The sequence below is a fragment of the Bufo bufo genome, chromosome 5, assembly GCF_905171765.1.
Source record: "Bufo bufo chromosome 5, aBufBuf1.1, whole genome shotgun sequence".
In the NCBI taxonomy this organism is placed as follows: Eukaryota; Metazoa; Chordata; class Amphibia; order Anura; family Bufonidae; genus Bufo; species Bufo bufo.
Genome location: NC_053393.1, coordinates 59,167,858 through 59,190,746, shown reverse-complemented (window position 1 = coordinate 59,190,746; position 22,889 = coordinate 59,167,858). Strand labels below are relative to the sequence as shown.

Here is a 22,889-nt window from a genome sequence, read left to right as displayed (position 1 = left end):
TTATTCATTAACTATTGACGTAGGTTATATGAAACTTTGACACTTTATTCAGTTTACCAAAATCATTGCAAGATTACAATGTATCGTCCGGTTTTGCAATCAGGACAATGTGACTTGACTATTAAGTGTTTGAATCCTCAGTAACCCTGAGGTCTTACATCTTTTTGATCTTTCTGGAAATGGCATGTCTATAAGCTTCAGGTACCCAGTTGGTCTCAAATAATCTCATACCTACATCTTGGTGACAATGTCATGTTTTATCATTGAGTTACATCCGGATAACTGTGACAACACATCAGTGTTTCATAAGAAACTCTTTCCTGTTTTTGAGCCCTGGATTGGGATTGCTCATAAATTAAATTTACATGGTACAACTGTTTGGGTTTTCTCTAACCGGGTTGGTATACTTGATGATTTACTTCTCCTTTTTTCTCAGTAATCTCATATAGCCCTTACCACTTATTCAGGAGTAAGCCTGTTCTAAATAGTCCTTGACCATAGGCATGACAGCAGCCATTCTGTCTTGCATGAGAGTAATATGTTCTATAATGGTGGCATTGTGGCTCAGTGGTTAGCACTGGTGATTTTCTGCACTGGGGTCCGGAGTTTGAATCCGATCAGGCAAAATCTGCATGGAGTTTGTATGTTCTCCCTATGTTTGCGAGGGTTTCCTCCCACACTCCAAAAATATACAAATTGGCAAATTGGCTTCTTATGAAATTCACCTTATTGGCCACACAACTATCCCTGCACTTACCATACCATCAACAGCCCATGTTTAAAAGTGCATTAAAGTCTATTAACAATAAAGAAGGACTATATAGTGTGGCCATACCTTAAGGCAAAGTGTCCAGGGTATACCTGATTTATAGCAATTTGTACGACAAATTAATTATTAGCAAATCAAATTTCTTAGCAAACTTTGGCGAAGCTGCCAAATCAAATTTTTTAAAAGTCAGCTTATCTCTAGTGAGTGAAGTACAATTCTGATGTCTAGTGTCCAGTCAGCATTGTTATAAGTACAGTATATCCACATGCAAGCAAAACCCTTAGCAGGCTTCAACCTATATCATATTCACTAGCTGGCCATACAGAGACACCCATAGCATAGACATCTCAGAGTAATATCAAATCATGATTTTTTTTTTAAGAAAGCTGGTCATCTCATGCTCCATGTTTTGGAATATGTCAATAGCGAAGACAACATCTGTATATACTATACACACCAAATCTCATTCCTTAAAATTGCTTAACCATAAAATTATTAGATTCTTCATGGAACAAATATCCTTTGTGCTAAATTGGTGCTCTAATTCTTTAGCAAGCAACATGGCTGAATAAAAATAATAAGAAGAAATTGTACTAAAATGAAGACATGTCGACATCAAGGGGTCTGTTTATCAAAGTAACTGTGAATCTGTGGCTAAAGCTTGCTCTAAACATATCAAAAGACAATCCAATTGAGTTTTAATTTTAGTTGGAATAACTTTTCTTGATAAAATAGATGATGTTTTGTTTCCCAGCTGGGTAATACTGATAAATTCCACCAATTCCAAAGTAATAACAATTTATATCTATATAATAGGACACATAAACAGAGCAAGGAGACAATCATAAAGCCTCTGCTTTAATTATTTCATTCTTAATGCTTAAAAATTGTCTGTTACAGTCAAGGTCATTAAAAGGAAAATATAGCTTACTTTCCATAGATAGAAAAAATGGATTGTTAGCTCATGCCACCCCCTTACCCATGTATTCTGCTAGAAGATTTAAAGGAAATATGTCACCAAAATGTTTTATTTGCCATTTAAAAGCAGATAGTAACATGTATCCTTTTTTATATTCTGTTTTTATTTTCTGATTGTAGATTTTTTTAAATTTTATGTTGTGAACATGATTATGGGTGTTACCATCTTGCCTGAGCTCTTGTTAATTTAGATAGCTTTAAGAAAATTGCTTTACGGCAACCCCATGGTCTGTAGACATGGACCGTAGTCAATGAGGAGGGTACCTCATTGACTTCTATGGGAGAGTTTTCTAGTCATGCTCTGTGACCTGTGCAGAGGTCATTATACAAGGAAAGAATAGATAAGCTTTGACAATCACCTATTGTGAATGGTGGATCCTGTGTTATCTGTCATTCTAATTCTGCCTCTGTGTATAAATAGAGTAACTGCAAGTAAAGTGATCTGTACAGACAAAGAAGTGGTGCCTATTAAAAGGTTTAGTGGCCAGTGGAAAAATACAGGATTTTATGGTTTTTGTTTAAAAATAGATATTGACATAGAAAATATAATATAAAAATAAAACTAATATCAAATAAGTTAAACATTAAAATAAAACGTGATTTAAATAATAGGATATTTTCTGATGACACATTCCATTTTTAACAGTGTCTTAATATGTAAAATATAAAAGTATAGTAAAAATGTTCTATGGGTTGTTAGGAGTGCTTTTCTTTATTTATTGTCTTGTATTCCTTAAGGCGGTTGGCCACTTTCTGGCTACTTGTGACCAATATGTGTATAAGATGACAATATGGCGCTTACTAATATAGCCTTTGTTGAAATTCGGCTCCGTTTTCTATATTTCATGGGGTATGCCCCCTTTTTGGGGTATGCCCCCCATAGTCTTTTATGCTATCCACACAGAAGTCCTGTCCATAAAATGGCTACTTATGGAAGGACATGTGACCAGGCAAATTACCTCCATGGGATGTCTCCTCTATTCAAAGACTTGTTCTAATTACAATAGAATAATTGTGGAATTACAATACCCATAACATTAGTAAATACAGTGAGGATAGTTAGTGGTAGAAAACATCTTGTGACACAAAAATGCAACTAATGGGGCATGGTGCAGTTTTCAAAAACTATAGCATGCCCTTGTAGTGATATTTATTAAGCAAAAGGAAGCAATATTTCTGGCAGAAATTGCTCCAAAAATGGAGTATGTAAGGTAAACTGAATTTATTATTATTTATGTCAGTTTTAAATATCTCTAACTACTACCAACTACTTGAAGATTTCTGGTTAATACATGCCTCTGTTTTTACAGCTGAAGATGCATGTGGAGGAACAGTACGAGGAACAAATGGAATTATCTCAAGCCCTGGATTTCCAAATGAATACCATAATAATGCAGACTGCACATGGACGATTGTCACAGAACCTGGCGACACCATATCCCTTGTTTTTACAGATTTTCAGATGGAGGAAAAATATGATTTCTTGGAAGTTGAAGGTTCTGAGCCACCAAAAATACGGTAAGATGCTTGTCTTTTTGAAATGTATTTTTAACCTTGTGTGACTAAGATGTGTTTCTGAGGGCTGTCATCCATTCATTTTGCGTTTTTGGCCCCTTTGCAACAACCAGAGCCTGCCTGCTTTTACCAAGCCAAACGCTACTCTATTGATCTACATTTGACTCAGTAGGTCCACAAGTAGTCTGGGTCTATATGGCAAAAGGATCTTTTCTTGGTTTTCTAAAAAGACTAGGCAGCGTTTAGCTATTTTATTCCATTATTATTTTGTTATCCCTAAGGATTCCTCACATTGTATTCTTGAATAATATAATATTTTTTTTATTAGCAATTTCCTCAGAGGAAGCAGCAGATCCTCTTAGACTACAATTTGGAAGTTTTGTGTTTTGTTTTGTATCAGTGAGCTTTAAAACGTACCTGATTTTTCCCAAAAAGTTTATGTAATGGCTGTGTTTCTTTGTTCATAACTGAGAAGGAACAGTTATGTTGGGCTTGCCTAATGTTTTTTTCACGCATATTACTCCCTGTTTTAGCTGCACAGGTAGATGCATTTCACTCAGAAGCAGGGCTTCTCCCTTTTGCCAGCAATGAACTGCTATGACATCCTTTCCCCTACTTCCCACTATGTTTGGTTTCTGTTCAAGAGCTCACAGAACAGATAAGGAGGGATAAAAATCTTTTATAGATACTAAGGAGGCTCCTATAATTTTCAGAAGCTATATAGAATCAGTGCTTCTTTCAGGCTCACGATTTTAGCTAGCTGTGACATACACCCACTTCCTCTGAGCCGTCTTCTGAGTCTCTGTTATAGGGATGAATCTTGCATAACAACAGGCAGTGGGCTGCAAATTATGTGGAAGTGACACTTCTAGTGACCATGACTTTATAGTTATTTTTTTTGGTGGATGCAGGCATATTTTTCAAATGAAATGATTTAGAAATTTGCTATTTATATCATTCTCTATTAAATGAAATTGTTTGAAAGTATAGTGACTCTGTACAGATGATCCATTTAAGAACTTTCAGTAAATTAATTATTTTTGGCACCATTTCAAAATTTTTTTGTCAAAATTGTACTTTAAAAAAATATGTTTTGATACTTTATACTTAACTCTTTTTATGTTTTTTTTTTTTGTTTTAATGAGAAGAAGGGAAGCTGTCATCCTGCACACAGCTGTGCCTTGTGGGAACATTTTGTAACAGCCAAGTGAGGGTTTATATGGGCGTATTTTTTGAAGGGTAAAGGAAAATGATGATATATTGTTCAAATATATAATTTGAACAAATGGCAGTTATATTATGTGTATTATTCTGAATGGATGATTAATGTCATAGCAAGAACATAGTATATATATATATCATGGATGATGTATTGTATTTTTTAAGGATCTTTCAAACTCAACTCTATGTCTATTTATATCACTCTGAACAAAGACTGCCTTCATTTGACATTGACCTTAATGGGGGTGGTCCAGCAAAAAATATACTACGTTTTTTCAAACCAGCACCTGTATCTGTATATTTGTATAATTGCATGCAATTAAACATTTAATATCAACACTTAGGGAAACATTTATTAACACCTGTGTTTTAGAATCCGGTCTTAATAAACCCCTGCACTGGTGCTGGATTCTAAATGTAAGATAGCATCCTTTCTGTCTTACATTTAGACCATTTTCTACGCCTAAACCAGGTGTAGGAAATGATGAATGAGACAGGCCTGATGGCCTGTCCCCTTCCCAGCCCACACCATGTCCTCTTTTTTAGACCTGGCGTAAGCAGGGAAGATGTCAACATGGCATGCAACAGAATCAGTGCCAGATATACACCACAAAAGTCGCATATATCTGTTAGTTATTCAATAAACTGTATCTGTTTGGCACAACCTGCTATTTGCTCTGTTCCTCATTTCTCTGTCCATCTATTAGTTCTATCCTTCAACTGCCACCAATTCTATCTGCTGTTAGAAGCTGTGGTAGTTACAGGGAGAGAACTACAGCAGAAAGGACACCCCCCTGAGAAAGGACATGTCCTCTGAGCTGCTAGTTTGAAAAAGTCTAACAGAGCAATTGGAACAATGAATGGAGGGACCTATGGATAGTTTTGTGCCATGTACGTGCTATACAATGTCTGATTTTCTTCTTTTTTTTTTTTTACCTTGATCATGGGGTAACCCTTTTAAGAGGGACATCTACTTTTCTCTTAAACTTCATTCTACCTCTAAAGTAACAAAATGAAATATTAAATAATGTGGTGTCATTTTAGTTATTAAAATCTATGTGAAATTTATATTTGTTTCTTGGTGTACAAGCAGAAGTAAGATAACAGCAGGGTACCCCTGGTGGTCATATGCAACACCCATAACTCCTAGAATTTGAGGAAAATTGATGCTGATGTCTAGCCCACATTTCACAAAGTCAAAATTCCCTTATTTACCTCTTTTCTCATGCAAAACTAAACACATTGGCCACATTATGTTTCTCACATGTGTTGGAAGCAGCCCATTAATTGTCTCCATACACATTTGCATATTGTTGGCAGGACCAGCTGAGAATGACTGGCTCAGTAGACAATCTATTGTGTGTGGAAAGCTCCCGACTCTCCCCCAACAGATGATATCAAGGGAGAGAATGATTGGACAAAATTAATATGTCCCCCCTATCTTTTTGGATCCCTTTGGCCTAAAGGAAAGTTGATATGTATGGGACAGTCAGGAGATACAGCTGACAGACAAATGATCATTTGGCCAACAGCTATTGCATGTGTATGACTGTAACATAGTAACGTAGTTTGTAAGGCTGAAAAAGGACATACATCCAACCAATTCGGCCTGCTATCCTGCAAGTTTATCCAGAAAAAAGCTAAAAAAAAATGTAGAGGTAGAAGCCACTTTTCCTCATTTTAGGGGGAAAAAATTCCTTCCTTAACACTAACCCCCCCACAGTGCCCCATCTCCTTAAAATGAGACCTCCACAGCAGCCCACCCGCTTAACTTGACCTTCATAGCTGCATGCCCCTTTAACAGTGAGAACCCCATGCGCTTGACAGTGACCTCCACAGGGGCCTGCCCTCTTAACAGTGACCTCTACAGCACCCACCCCTTAACACTGACCATAGGTTATAGTCCACTTAACTGTGACCTCCACTATTCTCAGCCCCCTTAACAGAGACCTCCACAGCGACTGCCCCTTTAACAGTGACTGCAACAGTACCCCTCTCCCCACTCACTGACCTCTACTCTACCCTGCTCCCTTAACAGTGACCTCACAGTACCCCGCTGCCTTAACAGTGACCTCACAGTATCCCGCTGCCCCCTTTAATAGAGGCTTCCACAGTCCCCTCCTCCCTAAACAGTGACTTCCACAGTACCTGCCCCTTTAACAGTGACCTCCACATCGGCCTGCCCCTAAACAGTAACATCCACAGCGCCCTCCCCTTTAACAGTGACCTCCACAGTGGCCGCCCCTTTATTAGTGACATCCACAGTACCCCGTCTCATTAACAGTGATTTCCACAATATCCCGCCCCCTTAACTGAGACCTCCACAGTTCCCGCCCTTTTAACAGTGGCATTCACAGCATTCTGCCCCCTTGACAGGGACCTTCACTGCAGCCCGCCCCTTTAACAGTAAACTCCACAGCAGCCGCCCCTTTATTAGCGACCTCCACAGTACCCCGTCTCATTAACAGTTATTTCCACAACACTCCACCCACTAAACAGTGGAATCTACAGCAATCTGCCCCTTAACACTGACCTCCATAGCGGACAGTCCCCTTAACTGTCACCTCCACAGCAGCCTGCCCTTAGTGTGGCCAGAGGTCCGGTTTTAGGGAGGACAGTCCAGCTTTTAGACTCCCTGTGTTCTGTGTGGCGCAGTTCAGTCAGACAGCAGCACTATGCTGTCTCAACATGAATCTTAGGGAGAAAGTCACCCTTCCTCCCACTCTGCAGCTTACAGAAGTTGATTTTTACCTGAATTTTTTCAATTCCCGTTGGCTATAGAGTGGGAGGGGCGTGGCCTAACTAGATCAGGGGCATGGCATAGCAGGACCAGTGGCAGAGTTTTCAAGTTTGTCTTTTGAAGCTCATCAAGAGAATGCCAAGAGTGTGCAAAGCAGTAATCAAAGCAAAAGGTGGCTACTTTGAAGAACCTAGAATATGACATATTTTCAGTTGTTTCACACTTGTTTGTTATGTACATAATTCCACATGTGTTAATTCATAGTTTTGATGCCTTCATAGTCATGAAAATAAAGAAAACTCTTTGAATGAGAAGGTGTGTCCAAACTTTTGGTCTGTACTGTATATATGTAAAGAAGAATTCAAGGCAGCACACAGATATCCGTGAAAAAAAGGGTATTTTATTCACCCATATGTAGACAGCAACGTTTCAGCTCACTCTATGGAGCCTTTGTCAAGCCATAATACAAGGTACAAAATCAGGTGTTTATATAGCATACGTAGTTAACCAAGTGATTACAAAAATTATATCTCAATTAATAAAAAAACATTAATAAAAGCAGTGAATCTGAATTATCCTGGCTGATGTATACTATGGGTAGTCTCGCGGAATGTAACATTCCCCACGCCTGCGCAATTCTGAGTTCCGGACACCGACTGAGTCCTGCAGTCTCCAGTGACATGTGAGAATTCCATATTGAATGAATTATGTTTTTAATCAACACAATTATGCACACCTGTAAGAGAGTAACAATTGATGTTGATATACACTATAACTGTATGTATTGATGGTTTATATTTGTGGCACACAGCACTTTCTTGATTCTGTTTCTTACAATATAATCATGGATAATTCAGATTCACTGCTTTTATTAATGTTTTTTGTATTAATTGAGATATAATTTTTGTAATCACTTGGTTAACTACGTATGCTTTATAAACACCTGATTTTGCACCTTGTATTATGGCTTGACAAAGGCTCCATAGAGTGAGCTGAAACTTTGCTGTCTACATATGGGTGAATAAAATACCCATTTTTTCACGGATATCTGTGTGCTGCCTTGGATTCTTCTTTACATATACTCAGCTGGATGGAAGTATTTTTTTTTTTTTTTTTATGCTTACATGATTTGGCCTCTTAAATGGAAGCTAGCTAGATTTTGAGGGTGCCAAAAGGCTACTGTGCGTACCAACAATTTTTTTTTAACAATGTTCAACTAGAAAGGGGGAGGGGGGGGAAGCAATTTAACAATTTATCAATTTATATTTATGTCTGTAGGGAATATAGTAGCGCTTGAAAAGTGCATACAATAAATAAATTTATCATATTATTTCATATATATTGTATTCTTTTCACCTTAGTTTTTTATTCAGTTTTAAGTTGGAAAAATTACCAGGTTTCTTTCTTCTGAGAGATTTTATATAAAAGAAAATATAACATAAAGTTAAAGGTTTAAGGATAACATTCAGAACACTTGGAGGTTACCTTATTTACAATTTCTGCAACGTATTGAGGTCAACTGTGTTGTCCTAGAAACATATAATCATCTGCTTACTTTGGAAGCTATATCAAGCACTGGTGCCTATGTATGTTTATCTAGGTTAGTTCCAAATAGATATAATTTAGGTGCCGTAATATTTTGAGGGGAGCACTGTGTACAGAGACATCTGAAGGAGAAATACAAATGTGTAAAAAGTAGTGATCCTGTTCGGCTCGAGCATCTCGATGCTCAGCACATGGTGGTACGCAGCCAATAAACGTGCAGGGAGGTACTGGCACGCACTGTAATGTTGGCTACTGGCATTACAGTGATTGGCTGGCCAGAACGCGTCATCGGGTGCTATAAAGCACCCGATGATATGTTTTTGGCTCAGTCTTAGGCCTCATGCACACGACCGTTGTTGGGTTCTGTGTCCGTTGTTCTGTTTTCCGTGATTTTCTGCGGACCCAAATGGGTCCGTGGAAAACTCGGAAAATGCACCGTTTGTCATCCGCGTCCGTGATCCGTGTTTCCAGTCCGTTAAAAAAATATGACCTGTCCTATTTTTTTCACGGACAACGGTTCGCGGACCCATTCAAGTCAATGGGTCTGTGAAAAAACACGGAGGCACACAAGATTGTCATCCGCGTCCGTGATCCGTGTCCGTTTTTTTCCTATCATTTTCAAGGCAAGCTTGACTTAGATTTTTTTTTTCACTTTTCTTTTCTGGTGATCCTCCAAAAATCAAGGAAGACACAGAAAAAAAAATGGATCACGGAACAATGGAACCCCGTTTTGCGGACCATGAAAAAATACTGTCGTGTGCATGGGGCCTTAGTCAGGGAGAGCTGAGCATAGGAAGGGAAAGACCGTGTAGGGAGTGTTATTGAAAGATTTTTATTACAAAAACTTTTCAGAGACCCAAAAGTACTTTTAAGGACTATTGCGTTTGATAGCGTCTAATAGGCCGCTGCGGACAATTAAATTATCCGCGCCACATCTCCTGTGTAAAGTGTGCGCATCCTAAAATATCAGTGACATTCAGTGTACTTTTTCCATAGATGATATCCGTGGCGGACAATTTTTTTTATCTGTGACATACAGTGTAGTTTTTACGTAGACGCTTTGGACAGTGACATTACCGGTGGTACCTCTCCTGTATAACATTTCCTCATCCCAAATACCTGCGACATTCCCTGCAATTTTTTATTAGTTGCTGGTGACAGCATTGACATTATCTGCAGGATATCTCCTGGGTGACGTTTCCACATCACAAAGACCTTTATAAAAAATTTTGCACATACACTTCAAAATCCTACGCTACTGTACGTGTGACATACTTTCAATCATATATAACATTTAATATGAAGAAGGCGAGCAGTAAGGGACAGGGAAGTGGCCATGATGCTGATGGTGCACGCAGAAGCCATGGCCCTAGGCACGGTGAAACTGTGCCTGCTGCCAGAGCACTAGAAAAACTGTCATCCAGGATACCTAGGTTCATGTTCCAGTTTGCAGGGCAGCGCAGTACTCCACTCTTGAAGTCAGACCAGTGCGACCAGGTAGTCGGTTGGATTGCAGCAGATAATGATTCCAGTCAATTAAGCACCAGCCTGTCTTCCACCAAGTCCAGTCTTGATACTCCTTCCTCCCACCATGGAGAGTCTGGCCAAACAAGTGATCCCAAATTCGGATATTCAGAGGACCTCTTTTCCTCGCCATTCCTTGATTTGGCCCTCTTGCAAAGCACGCTTGAAGAGGGACAGATCTTGTGCCCTGATTCCCAAACTCTTGAGCATTCACAGTGACAAGAAGATGACGGTGGGGAACGGCAATTACTGTTTAATAAGGTGGATGATGATAAGACACATTTGCCAATGTTTCAACAGCAATTACTGCCTAAAGAGGTTGAGGAAGAGGATCAGACACAGTTGTCAATCACTGAGGTTGTGGTTAGGTCAACAAGTCAGGAGGAGGGGCAGAGTGAGGAAGTGGAGGAGGAGGTGGTGGACGATGAAGTCACTGACCCAACCTGGGAAAGTGGAAAGCCGAGCGAGGACAGCAATACAGAGGGAGAGGGATCTGCAGCACCACAACAGGCTGGAAGACACAGTGGGGTGGCAAAAGGGAGAAGGTGGGCCACACCAAACAGGCCCGCAACTGTTCCTCGGAGCACCCCCTTGCGGAAATCTCCCTTGCAAAGGGGTAGGTGTTCTGCAGTCTGGCACTTTTTTGAAGAAAGCGCAGACGACAAAAGAATTGCAATTTGCAACCTGTGCCATTCAAAAATAAGAAGGGGCGCGAACACTAGCAACTTTACCACCACCGGCATGATCCGCCACATGGCATCAAAGCACCCTAATAGGTGTGCCTCCCTCCCTGCAGCTGAATCTTTGCAAGCACCATCAGCGACCACATTCACTTCTGTGTCCCAGCGCACTGTCCAAATGTCATTACTAGTGATGAGCGGCAGGGGTCATATTCGAATTTGCGATATTTCGCGAATATTTTGTAGAATATTTGTCGAAAATTCGAAAATTCACGATTTTTTTTACTCGAAAAATCGGAAAGGTAATGATTGTGTAATATGCGAATTTTCGGATTCAAATTTTTTATTGCGAATTTTTCAATTTATAACTATTACACGAAGATTATAGCACTATATTAGCTAAATTGCTCTATATTCGATTTTTTTCGAATATTCTCTATATTGCTATAACTTTGTTATTTCGAATATTCGTAATATTCTAAAACAAGAATATATAGCAATTTAGCAAATATTAAAAAAAAAACTAATATAAAGCTAAATTCGCAAACACTACTACTCCTAAAGTTAAGTATATTGCAGCCTTCTTATTGGCCCACAAGCTAGAAGCAGTGAGGGATCTTTGTACTGATTTTAATTTTTTTTTATAATAATCGGAAAAAAAAATCAAACAAAAAAAAATTGAATATTCGAAATTACGAATATATATAACTATATTCAAAATCTTTGCGAATTTTTGAAGTACCTATATTCGCGATAAAAATTCAAAATTCGAATATTCGTGATCAACACTAGTCATTACCCCAGGCATTTAAACGCAAGCGCAAATACCCAGCCACCCATCCACAGGCCATGGCACTAAATGTGCAGCTTTTCAAATTACTGGCCCTGGAAATGTTGCCATTTAGGCTTGTGGGCACTGAGGTCTTCCGCAGCCTGATATCGGCGGCCGTCCCACGTTACGCAGTCCCCAGCCACCACTATTTTTCAAGGTGTGCCGTGCCTGCCTTACACCAACATGTGTCCCCTAATATCACACATGCCCTGACCAACGCCGTTATTGGGAAGGTTCACTTAACCACGGACACATGGACATGTGCATTCGGCCAGGGACGCTACATTTCCCTGACAGCACACTGAATGAATGTTGTGGAGGCTGGGAGCGAGTTGTACCCTGGGATGGCACAGGTGCTACCGCCAGCATCTCCTTTAGTGGCTTCAAACCCTACTTCTCCTCCTCCGCCTCCTCCTCCACTTCCACCTCCGAATTATCCACGTGCGGCACCAGTCAGTTATCAATCGGTAGCTGGAAGCAGTGTAGCACTGCAGTGGGAAAGCGGCAACAGGCCGTGCTGAAGCTGATATGCTTAGGGGACAAACAGCACACCGCCGCAGAGCTGAGGCAGGGGATAAGAGACTAGACTGAGCTGTGGCTCTTGCCATTCAAACTAGAACCAGGCATGGTTGTGTCTGATAAGGGCCGTAACTTGGTGGTGGCTTTGGAGCACGGCAAGCTCAGACAAATTCCATGCCTAGTCCACGTCTTAAACTTAGTGGTTCAGCGTTTTCTGAAAACCTACCCCAATTTGCCTGAGCTACTGGGGAGGGATGTGTGCACATTTCTCAAAGTCATCGACAGCTTCAGCCGGTCTGTTAGTGCTGCAGCTGCGCTTGAAATTGCCAGTTGTGCGACTTGAGCACACGCTGGAACTCTACGTTTTACATGTTGGCCAGGCTTTGTGAGCAGCAGAGGGCAGTAGTGGAATACCAGCTACAACATGGTCATCGGCTTTCCAGTCTGCTTCAGCTATTCACAAGGAGTGGGCATGGATGTCTGACCTCTGTGAGGTTTTAAGAAACTTTGAGGAATTAACACAGATGGTGATCGGCGATAATGCTATTATCAGCGTAACCATCCCACTTCTGTGTCTACTCAAACGCTTGCTGCTTACAATTAAGGACGACGATTTGCATGTGGAAGAGGTGTAAATGGGGAAAGAGATTACACAGGGTGATAGCCAGACCACCCTCAGTTCATCTTCTCAGCGCGAATTGGACGATAAAGAGGAGGAGGAGCAGGAGACGGTTGTCTCCAACACAGAAGGTAGTACTAATGGAAGTTTAATTCCATCTGTTCAGCGTGGGTGGGCAGAAGAGGAGGACGAGGATGAGGAGATTGAGAGTGATCCTCCTGATGATGATAGCGAAGTATTGCCTGTTGGTACTCTGGCACACATGGCTGACTTCATGTTAGGCTGCCTTTCCAGCGACCCTCACGTTATACGCATTTTGGCCAACACCTTACTGGTTGTTCACCCTTCTCGACCCCCGCTACAAAGAGAACTTCTCATCTCTCATTCCTCTGGTGGAGAGGACGAGCAAAACGGTGAAATACCAGAAGATCCTTGTTGAATAATTGCTCCAAAAATTTTCATCTGCCAACGCTGGCAGCAGAGTCCATAGTTCCTTTGCCAACCAAGGAGGGGAGACAAGGGGAACACATAGCAGTTCCAACAGAGGCAGGGCAACACTCTCCAAAGCCTGGAACAGTTTCATGACACCCTGCCAGCACCCTTACCCTGATGAGCGGCCTAGTGTCACAAGAGGGAAACATTTTGGAAGAAGGCGAAGGAGTACATAGCAGACTGTGTTAGAGTCCTCAATGATCCCTCAGTGCCTTACAACTACTGGGTGTCCAAGCTGGACACGTGGCATGAACTCGCGCTCTATGCCTTGGAGGTGCTGGCCTGCCCTGCCGCCAACGTTTTGTCTGAGTGTGTATTTAGTGCTGCTGGTGGGATTATAACAGATAAGCGTATCTGCCTGTCAACTGAAAATGCTGACAGGTTGACTCTTTTAAAAATGAACAAGGTCCAGAGGAAAGCGGCTAAACATAAAGGCACTTTAAATGTGGATTTTATGGTGTATTGAATACACTGTATTCCCATGCATCCCTTTCACCACAAACAAGGGTATATGGTTGAATCTTCCTTTTCTCATCCTCCTCCTCATCCTCCATCTTTTCAACATGCTTATTTGCCGCATATAGTGCCCTCGTATATATGCCCTTCGCATATAATGTTTTACAGGGTCAGCTCAGCTGCAGTACCTCGCATATAATTTTTTAGAGGGTCAGCTCACCAACAGACCCTCACCTACAATGTTTTATAGGGTTAGCTCAGCTGCAGGCCCTCGCATATAATTTTTTAAAGGGTCAGCTCACCAGCAGACCCTCACCTACAATGTTTTACAGGGTCAGCTCAGCTGCAGGCCCTCGCATATAATTTTTTAGACGGTCAGCTCACCAGAAGGCTTTCACCTACAAAGCTTTACAGGGTCAGCTCAGCTGCAGGCCCTCACATATAATTTTTTATTGGGTCAGCTCACCAGCAGGCCCTCACCTACAATGTTTTACAGGGTCAGCTCACCAGCAGGCCTCCGCATATAATTTCTTTAGAGGGTCAGCTCACCAGCAGGCCCTCACCTACAATGTTTTACAGGCCCAGCTCAGCTGCAGGGCCTTGCATATAATTTTTTAGAGGGTCAGCTCACCAGCATGCCCTCGCATATAATTTTTTAGAGGGTCAGTGTTGAGGGAAGTGTTATATTTAAATATATATGTATATATGCCCTGACATATATGCATATATATGGGCCCTTTTTATGGACCCGTCCAGGTAGGATGTGTGTGTATACATGGAGATGTATGTATGCCCCCTTGGCAGCATGCATCTCTATGTATATAGTATATATATGGGTGGGTTCGTTGGTATGGGTACATACATATCTATGGATGTGTCCCAAACATCTATGGATATATACGTATACCTATATATATATATATATATATATATATATATATATGGTATAGGTGGGCTTATTATATCTGCCCCATATATCTATATATAACATCCGCTCATATATGTTTATAGATGTGCCCCAAGTATCTATCAAAGGATCCCCCCTCCTGGAAGACCCACATGTTCTTGCCGGCGTACTGGGGATATGGGAGCGAGCGATGCTGCGCTTAAATAGTCCGGCGGCGCTACGCTCAAGGGTCGGACTTACCACCACGCCAGAGAGGATCATCCCCTAGACGAACGAGCACCACCAACGATATTAATCCCTACCTACCCTATCCCACCAAAGAATATACCTACCCTATCCCACCAACGGCTATCCCACCAACGGATCCCACTGATTAACCCCTACCTACCCTATGCCACCAACGAATATACCTACCCTATCCCACCAACGGATCCCCCTGATTAACCCCTACCAACCCTATCCCACCAACGTACCCCTAACCCTTACCAACCCTATCCCACCAACATACCCCTCCATATAACCCTTACCAACCCCTATCCCTGGCACCTGTACCCCTGCTATAACATCCTACGATTAACCCCTATCCCATTGCTATAAACCCCTATCCACTGCTACTGTAGTCATTTCCCTGTAGGGATAGTTTTTAGTCCAGGTTGGGTGGGCTGCTAATGTGTGTGGTGTAAGTGTATTATTGTAACTGTAGTTAGATCCTGGGGAGGACTTGGTACTGTGTTAGCGTAGTTAGGACCGTATTAGTGTGTTTGTTTACTTATATTGCTGTGTGCTGCAATAAATATATATATATATATCTATTCAATTGATATAGATATATATAATTATAAGCAAAAGACTGTGACGTATAGTGTGTTAATAAATACCTTTTATTTAAGCACAGTGTGTAGTCTTTTGTAGTAGTAAGGCGCCGCAGCAATAGCCACAGGTAGTTCAGTGTAGAGTAAGGTAATCAGTAGTGATTTGTATAATTTAGGCATAAATAGGCGGAGGCATCACTAGATGACTCACGCCTAGTTATGAATATGAATTATTGAGATTTGCATAAATATCAATAATTAATATCTCCTTTAACAGTTAGCTCACCAGCAGGCCCTCGCATATAATTTTTTAGAGGGTCAGATCACCAGCAGGCCCCCACCTAAAATGTTTTACAGGGTCAGCTCACCAGCAGGCCCTCGCATATAATGTATTACAGGGTATGCTCATCAGCAGACCCTCGCATATAATGTTTTACAGGGTCAGCTCACCTGCAGGCCCTCACATAGTTTTTTAGAGGGTTAGCTCACCAGCAGGCCCTCACCTACAATCTTTTACAGGATCAGCTCACCAGCAGGCCCTGACCTACAATCTTTTACAGGATCAGCTCACCAGCAGGCCCTGACCTACAATCTTTTACAGGGTAAGCTCACCTGCAGGCCCTCACCTAATTATACCTAATAGGCATGCTGCCTTGCTTGGAAGTGAAAGCAGTAGCTGTTTCTCAGGCTCCCTCTCCGGAATCAAACCCTGATTCCCCGTTACCCTTGGTCACCGTGGTTTGCACTGAAAATAACATCGAAAGTTGATAGGGCAGACATCCGAATGGATCGTCACCATCACGGGGACCTGCGATCGGGCCCAGGTTATCTAGAGTCACCAAAGCGGCAGCAGGCCCTCGCTCATAATGTTTTAGATGGTCAGATCAGCAGGCCATCAATCATAATTTTTTAAGGCTACGTATGATGCACTTCTTCATGTGTAACAAAGGGTGTATTGTAGTGCCGCTTTCTTGTAATTTTTGGCAGCCCTTTCACTTAGTGCATAGGCTTTATGAGTGTAGGAGTCCCACTACATGAACAATTATACCACAATGTGAATGAGGCCCTCCTTTATGTGATATACAGGTTGTATCGGAGTGCCTCTTCCTTGTAATTTTTGGCAGCACTTGCACTTTATATACAAGTAAATATACAGGAAAATATGTTTCCTAACAATTTTTACTCTAAAACTCGATTTTATCATAGGTTTTGTGCGTATTATTGTCAGTCTGTAAAAGTGGCGTACTACTCGGACAAAATCGTTTCCAGCAGCGACATGGGAGTCCAAGATGCATCCAGACATTCTCCCTATGCTGTTACCGAACCATTTCGGTGGTGTTTCCATCAATTTCTGACCTTTTCCTAGGCACTCTTCAGAGCAGGGGGTGACTGGTTCAATGCTCGGGTGCTCCCATTGACTTCCATTATACTCGGGTGCTCGGTAGAGCACCTGAACATCCCGATGTGTTCTGCCCGGGCACCCGAGCACTATTGTACTCGATCAACACTAGTAAAAAGCGATTCTAAGCGTAACTATTTGGCAGTAAATACAAGGAGCCATAGAAAGAAAATGTTGTGCATGACAATACAATGTACCTTTTCATGGGAAAGTATTTTATGCTAAAGTTTGTAGATAATGAAATAACAGTGCTTTCAAATTATAGATTTTCTTATAACAATCACTATTAATATTTCCACCTTATAAATTACCTTTAGGTGGCTGCCTTTATACAAGTAGTTTTGTTATAGTGATTAAGTTTTTATGTTTATATTTTTAGCCAAACACAATAGTGGAAACAAAAGAGAATAGATGTGCTGTGTAATTGCTTTCTTTACACATTTCCTTCCCTTTGGAGTCATTCCTGACTTTGGCTGAAATAATCCATCAAAAGCTACAAAAGTGCAGTTGCTAGAACATTCTATTCAGGCATTTCTTCAATTTTCTTTGTCTTGATTTGCATTTACATTTATTTTTATTTATTTTCATTGAATACAAACTGAAAATGAATGTAAATAAAAACAGGGCAAATGTTTTACAATTTTGCTACATTTAATAATGGCTCTATATGCAGCAGTAGTAAAGGGAAAATGGTTGTGTTACACTAACTCAATGACTCTTGTTTACTACTGTGATTCCCCAGAAATTGGCATAGAATGTGTCAAAATTTGGCACATTCCTCTCGTAAAATGTTCTAGTTTTAAACAATTTTTTTTACAAAAAGAATAATCTATTGCACCTCACACAACAAGGAAACATGGCGTACTGAGGAAGCGATATGGCTTAGAAAAAAAATGTCAATCAATAGTTGGTATAAACTTAGACAGAAGTGTTTAACCATGCACCAAATTTATCATCCAGTCTGAGGCACTGTGATATATTTAGTGCATTTTTAGACTGTGTCCTGAAGGTGTTGTATCACTTCAGCAAATAGCATTTATTATGTAAAGAGAGTTAATATACTCCACTTACTAATGTGATTGTTACCTTTGCTGGCTGAATTCATTTTTCCATCACATTATACCTTGCTTGTTTCCATGGTTCCGACCACACTGCAATCCAGCAGTGGTGGCCGTGCTTGGACACTATAGAAAAAAGCACCAGCCTATGTGAACTCTCACAGTCACAGACTCCAGATAGGCTGATGTTTCTTCCTTTAGTGTACAAGCATGACCATCACTGATGGATTACAGGGTGGCTATAAACATGGAAATGAGCAGTGTATAACGTGATGGGAAAATGTATCAAGCCAGCAAAGGAGGCAATATGGACAATCAAAATACATTAGTAAGTGCTTTGTATCAACTTTCCCTACATGATAAATGCCACTTACTGAAATTACACAACCCCTTTAACTTTTGCTGAGACAGAATTGGTATAGTAAATCTCCCTTACTGTGCCTTCATAACAAATTAGTTAAAAGAGTAAATAGACATAATAATAATAATAATAATAATAATAATAAGCTATATTCACCTTACCAATCCTCCACTGCTCCTCTACCAATGATTTGCAACCCTCCAACAATTCTGCTACAACTATAGCCAATCTCTGTTTACTTTCCAAATCACTTTGATGGAACCTAGAAAATCTTGGTCAAATTGATACTAAATGTTTATACAGATTATTAAGGTGGTCCATGAAGTTGTCTCTTAGAGAGAAAAGTTTCAACCTTGGCTGGATTAGTCCTCTTATTAATGAGTAGTGATAACTAAGAATGTGGATAACAATCCAGAATGTTCTACTTGTGGTGGTGTCAAGCATCTCCTGAAAAGACCTATTTTTCTTTGTTCATAACTGATTTTACATTTTATCACAGGAATTCTTTAAGAACTGAAGAGAGTGCAGTCAAAGTGATCTGATGTTCCTTATAGTCATATGTCCTAATTATAGATGAACCAGTTTTCTAAAATTTGGCCAAATTGACCAAGAAATTCAATTTGAGTACAAATCAATTCTACCCAAATCGAAAGTGCTTAAATGTCTGGAAAATTCTCTCTTTCTCTGTCACAAAAAAATCCTGATTCTACGGAATAATTTTTTTTTCAAACATTCAGGTCAAATTTTGAATGTAACAAATCTGCCTATTTCTATTACTAATGTCACCCTACATTTAGGGGTATAGGAGGTATCCAGTTGTGTGTTTCAAAAGTGAATCTACATTCCATGTGGTATCTGATAATTATTTAGGGTTAATAGATGGAAAGACATTGCTCTTTTTGAAAGTCTGTATATGACAAATTGATGTAGTCGCTGGATGTTATGTGTCAGGTTTAAAGGTTAATCTTTTCAGACCACATCTGTCATTGACAAGAATGAGGTTAATTAGCGTCACTTTAGTGACCTAAGTACTGATTCATATGCTAAAGTATTGATCAGACAAAGATAAATGCATGTTCTTTCTAAGGTAAAAGTGCACAGACATACAGGACGAATGAGTGTACAGGGTGGGAGATAGATCTGTGTATAAGGTCAGTAGAGGATACATTTCAACCTTTCTAAATATAATATAATACTAATTTTGTCAGTACTGTGACATAATGGTAGTCTACCTGAAAAAATGAGCAGTAGGTAGTAAATGTCTTACTATAGGTCATTTTTAAGTACTTGATTGATTCTTCAAGACAAAAATAATCTCAATTTGCTGCAGATTTTAAACCTAGTGAATCAATTTTACTATCATTTCCAGCTCTTACTGTAACTCTGAATGTCAATAAAGAATCATATTTGGATCAGAGAACCATATCTTCTTGACCCACAAAAATAAACTGGGCCGAGGGCTCACTGGTCGCACCTCCAAAAAGGTCCCGGTACACTTGGCCCATACCTGCAGAGAACCAGACTGATGCAAGCACCAGCGGAAACAGACAACAACAGAACTGGAGCCCAAGCAAACAAAGGACATGGATCAGACAAGACAAACGGGAACCAGCACAGAACCAGTCCAGATTCCTGGACCACAAGTGGAATGGAAGCATGGCGGTCTCAGGCAGAGCTGCACACAGACTAGAGATCCTCCCTCCGGAGAACCCAAGGATCTTTTCACGAAGACAGGATATACACAGAAGCAGAAGCAGTAAGGAACTACAGGCAGACAACAACAGACAAGGATCAGAAGCAGTAGGCACTGCCAGGCAGGACATAGGACAGGATACAATCAGAAGCAGTGTAGCACTGCCAGGATATCAGATGCAGTTGTGCACTGCTAGGTAAAACAAGGAACAGACAAGGATAACATAAACATCATACAGGAAAGGTACAGATCAGACAAGGACATAACCTCAAACACCATCACAGAACAGGTACCAACAACATCGGACAAATCAGCAACAGCATTATAGAACAGGTAACAACAACATCAGACAATGCAGCAACAATACATTACCAGGTGACACCACAAACAAGGGCTGATAGGGAAAAAAAAAACTGGGTCAGCAGCAAGTGGGCTACACCCAGTAAAGCATTGGACAGAGATAGACTAACAAGCCCCACAGCTCACAGGTAGTTATAGCTGAATAATGATGGCACCTGATACGCCACACCCAGGTATGGACTAGGGGATGTTAACCCCATCAGAACCAAACAGGGAGGGGAGCCAGCATGAACAGGAAAGAGAACACACAGGCTGCAGTACTGTACATTGCCCCTGGCAATCAGCATACACAGAGTCCACCGCAGCCAGTACGCCAGAGCACAAACAACCCGTGACACAACAGAAATGCATACATACTAAGGCTATGTTCACACACAAGGCACGCATCACGCCAGAGACATGAGCCACTGAGATTTAGACACAGGAATCCACAAACACAGGCCACAGTTCACACACTACACCACAGCCAGCATGCATTGCAAATCAACCAACATACACAGGTGTCAGCCTGCAGCCAGTACGCGAGGGAGCCTGCATCCAGCCTGCATGGCAACAGTGATAAGAACTGCACAGAGAAGCAGACACGGGAGAGCAACCATTCACAGGCAGCAGTTCCACAAAACACTGCAGCCAACATGCAGCCCCAAGCTACTAGCATACACAGGAGACAGCCTGCAGCCAGTACGCGAGAAGGCATGCAGCCAGCCTACATGGCCAAAACTGTCACAGTGAAACGCACCATGACAGTAGGACTCCATATGCTATAGCACATGATGTGTTAAAGAGTTTTTATTTTTCTGGGGAGGAATTGGGTTAAAAAAATATAATTATTACTCACCTTATTGATCCCTGCTGCTCCAATTGAAACTTCTTTTATCCCTGCTGCTCCTCACTATCTTTCCCCAGCTCAGAACACAAGAAGTGGCTAGTAATGCAGGTTTACTAGTTAAAAAAAAAGGCCACTGCAATGGCCAGTGTTTGGATATGCAGATATAGTATTTATGGACATTTCCTAAATTGGAAGTGGAAAAGCATTAGAATGGCACCTGTGATGGATCAGTGAGTAAATATATATATATATATATATATATATATATATATACTTTTATATTGACAACCTGAAGGGATAGTCCTCGCAAGTTGCAAATTCAGGACTGTTACAATGCAAATCAGTCCAACGCAAAAGGAGAGGAAGCTGGATGTCTCCATGTAACATTTTACTTATATTTCAGATCCATATCATGAAGAGTCTCTTGCTTTTCAGAAACTGGTCGTGTAATTATTGTAGAAATAAATATTACTATATCTACGGTCTACTACTACAGCAGTTATGGCAGAACTAAAACTGCTAGGCAGAGTTAGGGTGAGGTAGGTAAGGTTCGTTTCTGATAGCCGATCCGACCACAAGTCTTAGGCAAATTTATTTGTCAGATTTGTGGGAGGGGAGGCTGGTGAACGCTGCTATTTAGGGCCATCCTCGGGCCCTTCGAGATGTCAGCACGCCGGCTTTTCCCACCCACACCATCTTAAGGTTATTTCATATTAGGGTGGCCCCCTTTAGGTTGCCCTACTATTACAGCAGTTATGGCATAACTCAAACTGCTAGGCAGAGTTAGGGTAAGGTAGGTCAGGTTCATTTCTGATAGCCGATCCGACCACAAACAACAAAAAAAGAGCAGTTTGCTGGCGTTAAACACTATGTGTTACTTTTGGAAGAATGACTGATTTCGTAGTCATTCTTCCAAAAGTAACACATAGTGTTTAACGCCAGCAAACTGCTCTTTTTTTGTTGTTTGTGGTCGGATCGGCTATCAGAAATGAACCTGACCTACCTCACCCTAACTCTGCCTAGCAGTTTTAGTTATGCCATAACTGCTGTAATAGTAGGGCAACCTAAAGGGGGCCACCCTAATATGAAATAACCTTAAGATGGTGTGGGTGGGAAAAGCCGGCGTGCTGACATCTCGAAGGGCCCGAGGATGGCCCTAAATAGCAGCGTTCACCAGCCTCCCCTCCCACAAACCTGACAAATAAATTTGCCTAACACTTGTGGTCGGATCGGCTATCAGAAACTAACCTTACCTACCTCACCCTAACTCTGCCTAGCAGTTTTAGTTCTGCCATAACTGCTGTAGTAGTAGACCGTAGATATAGTAATATTTATTTCTACAATAATTACACGACCAGTTTCTGAAAAGCAAGAGACTCTTCATGATATGGATCTGAAATATACCATACATAACAGGATGATTTCCACCTACCGAACCTCTTAATGACATGCACTGGAATGTAATGCTTTAAAGCCGCGCATGCCGCTGTAATTCTGAAAGAGTGGCCCGATATCGACATCGAATTCACCCCCATATTGATTAACCAAATGCGAATGTACTGCATGAAGGTCGGAGTACT

At 40.9% G+C, this 22,889-nt stretch overlaps 1 protein-coding gene across 1 annotated transcript in view; it reads left to right on the top strand.

Moving 5' to 3' along the window:
* The first annotated feature begins 3,194 nt into the window (after positions 1 to 3,194).
* The window catches only part of CSMD3 (CUB and Sushi multiple domains 3), a 1,177,406-nt gene continuing 1,157,711 nt past the window's right edge, over positions 3,195 to 22,889 (top strand). The window contains exon 1 of the mRNA XM_040431881.1: positions 3,195 to 3,265. Within this exon, the coding sequence (XP_040287815.1) occupies positions 3,210 to 3,265 (56 nt within the window). The 5' untranslated portion in view covers positions 3,195 to 3,209. The remainder of the gene's footprint in view (positions 3,266 to 22,889) is intronic.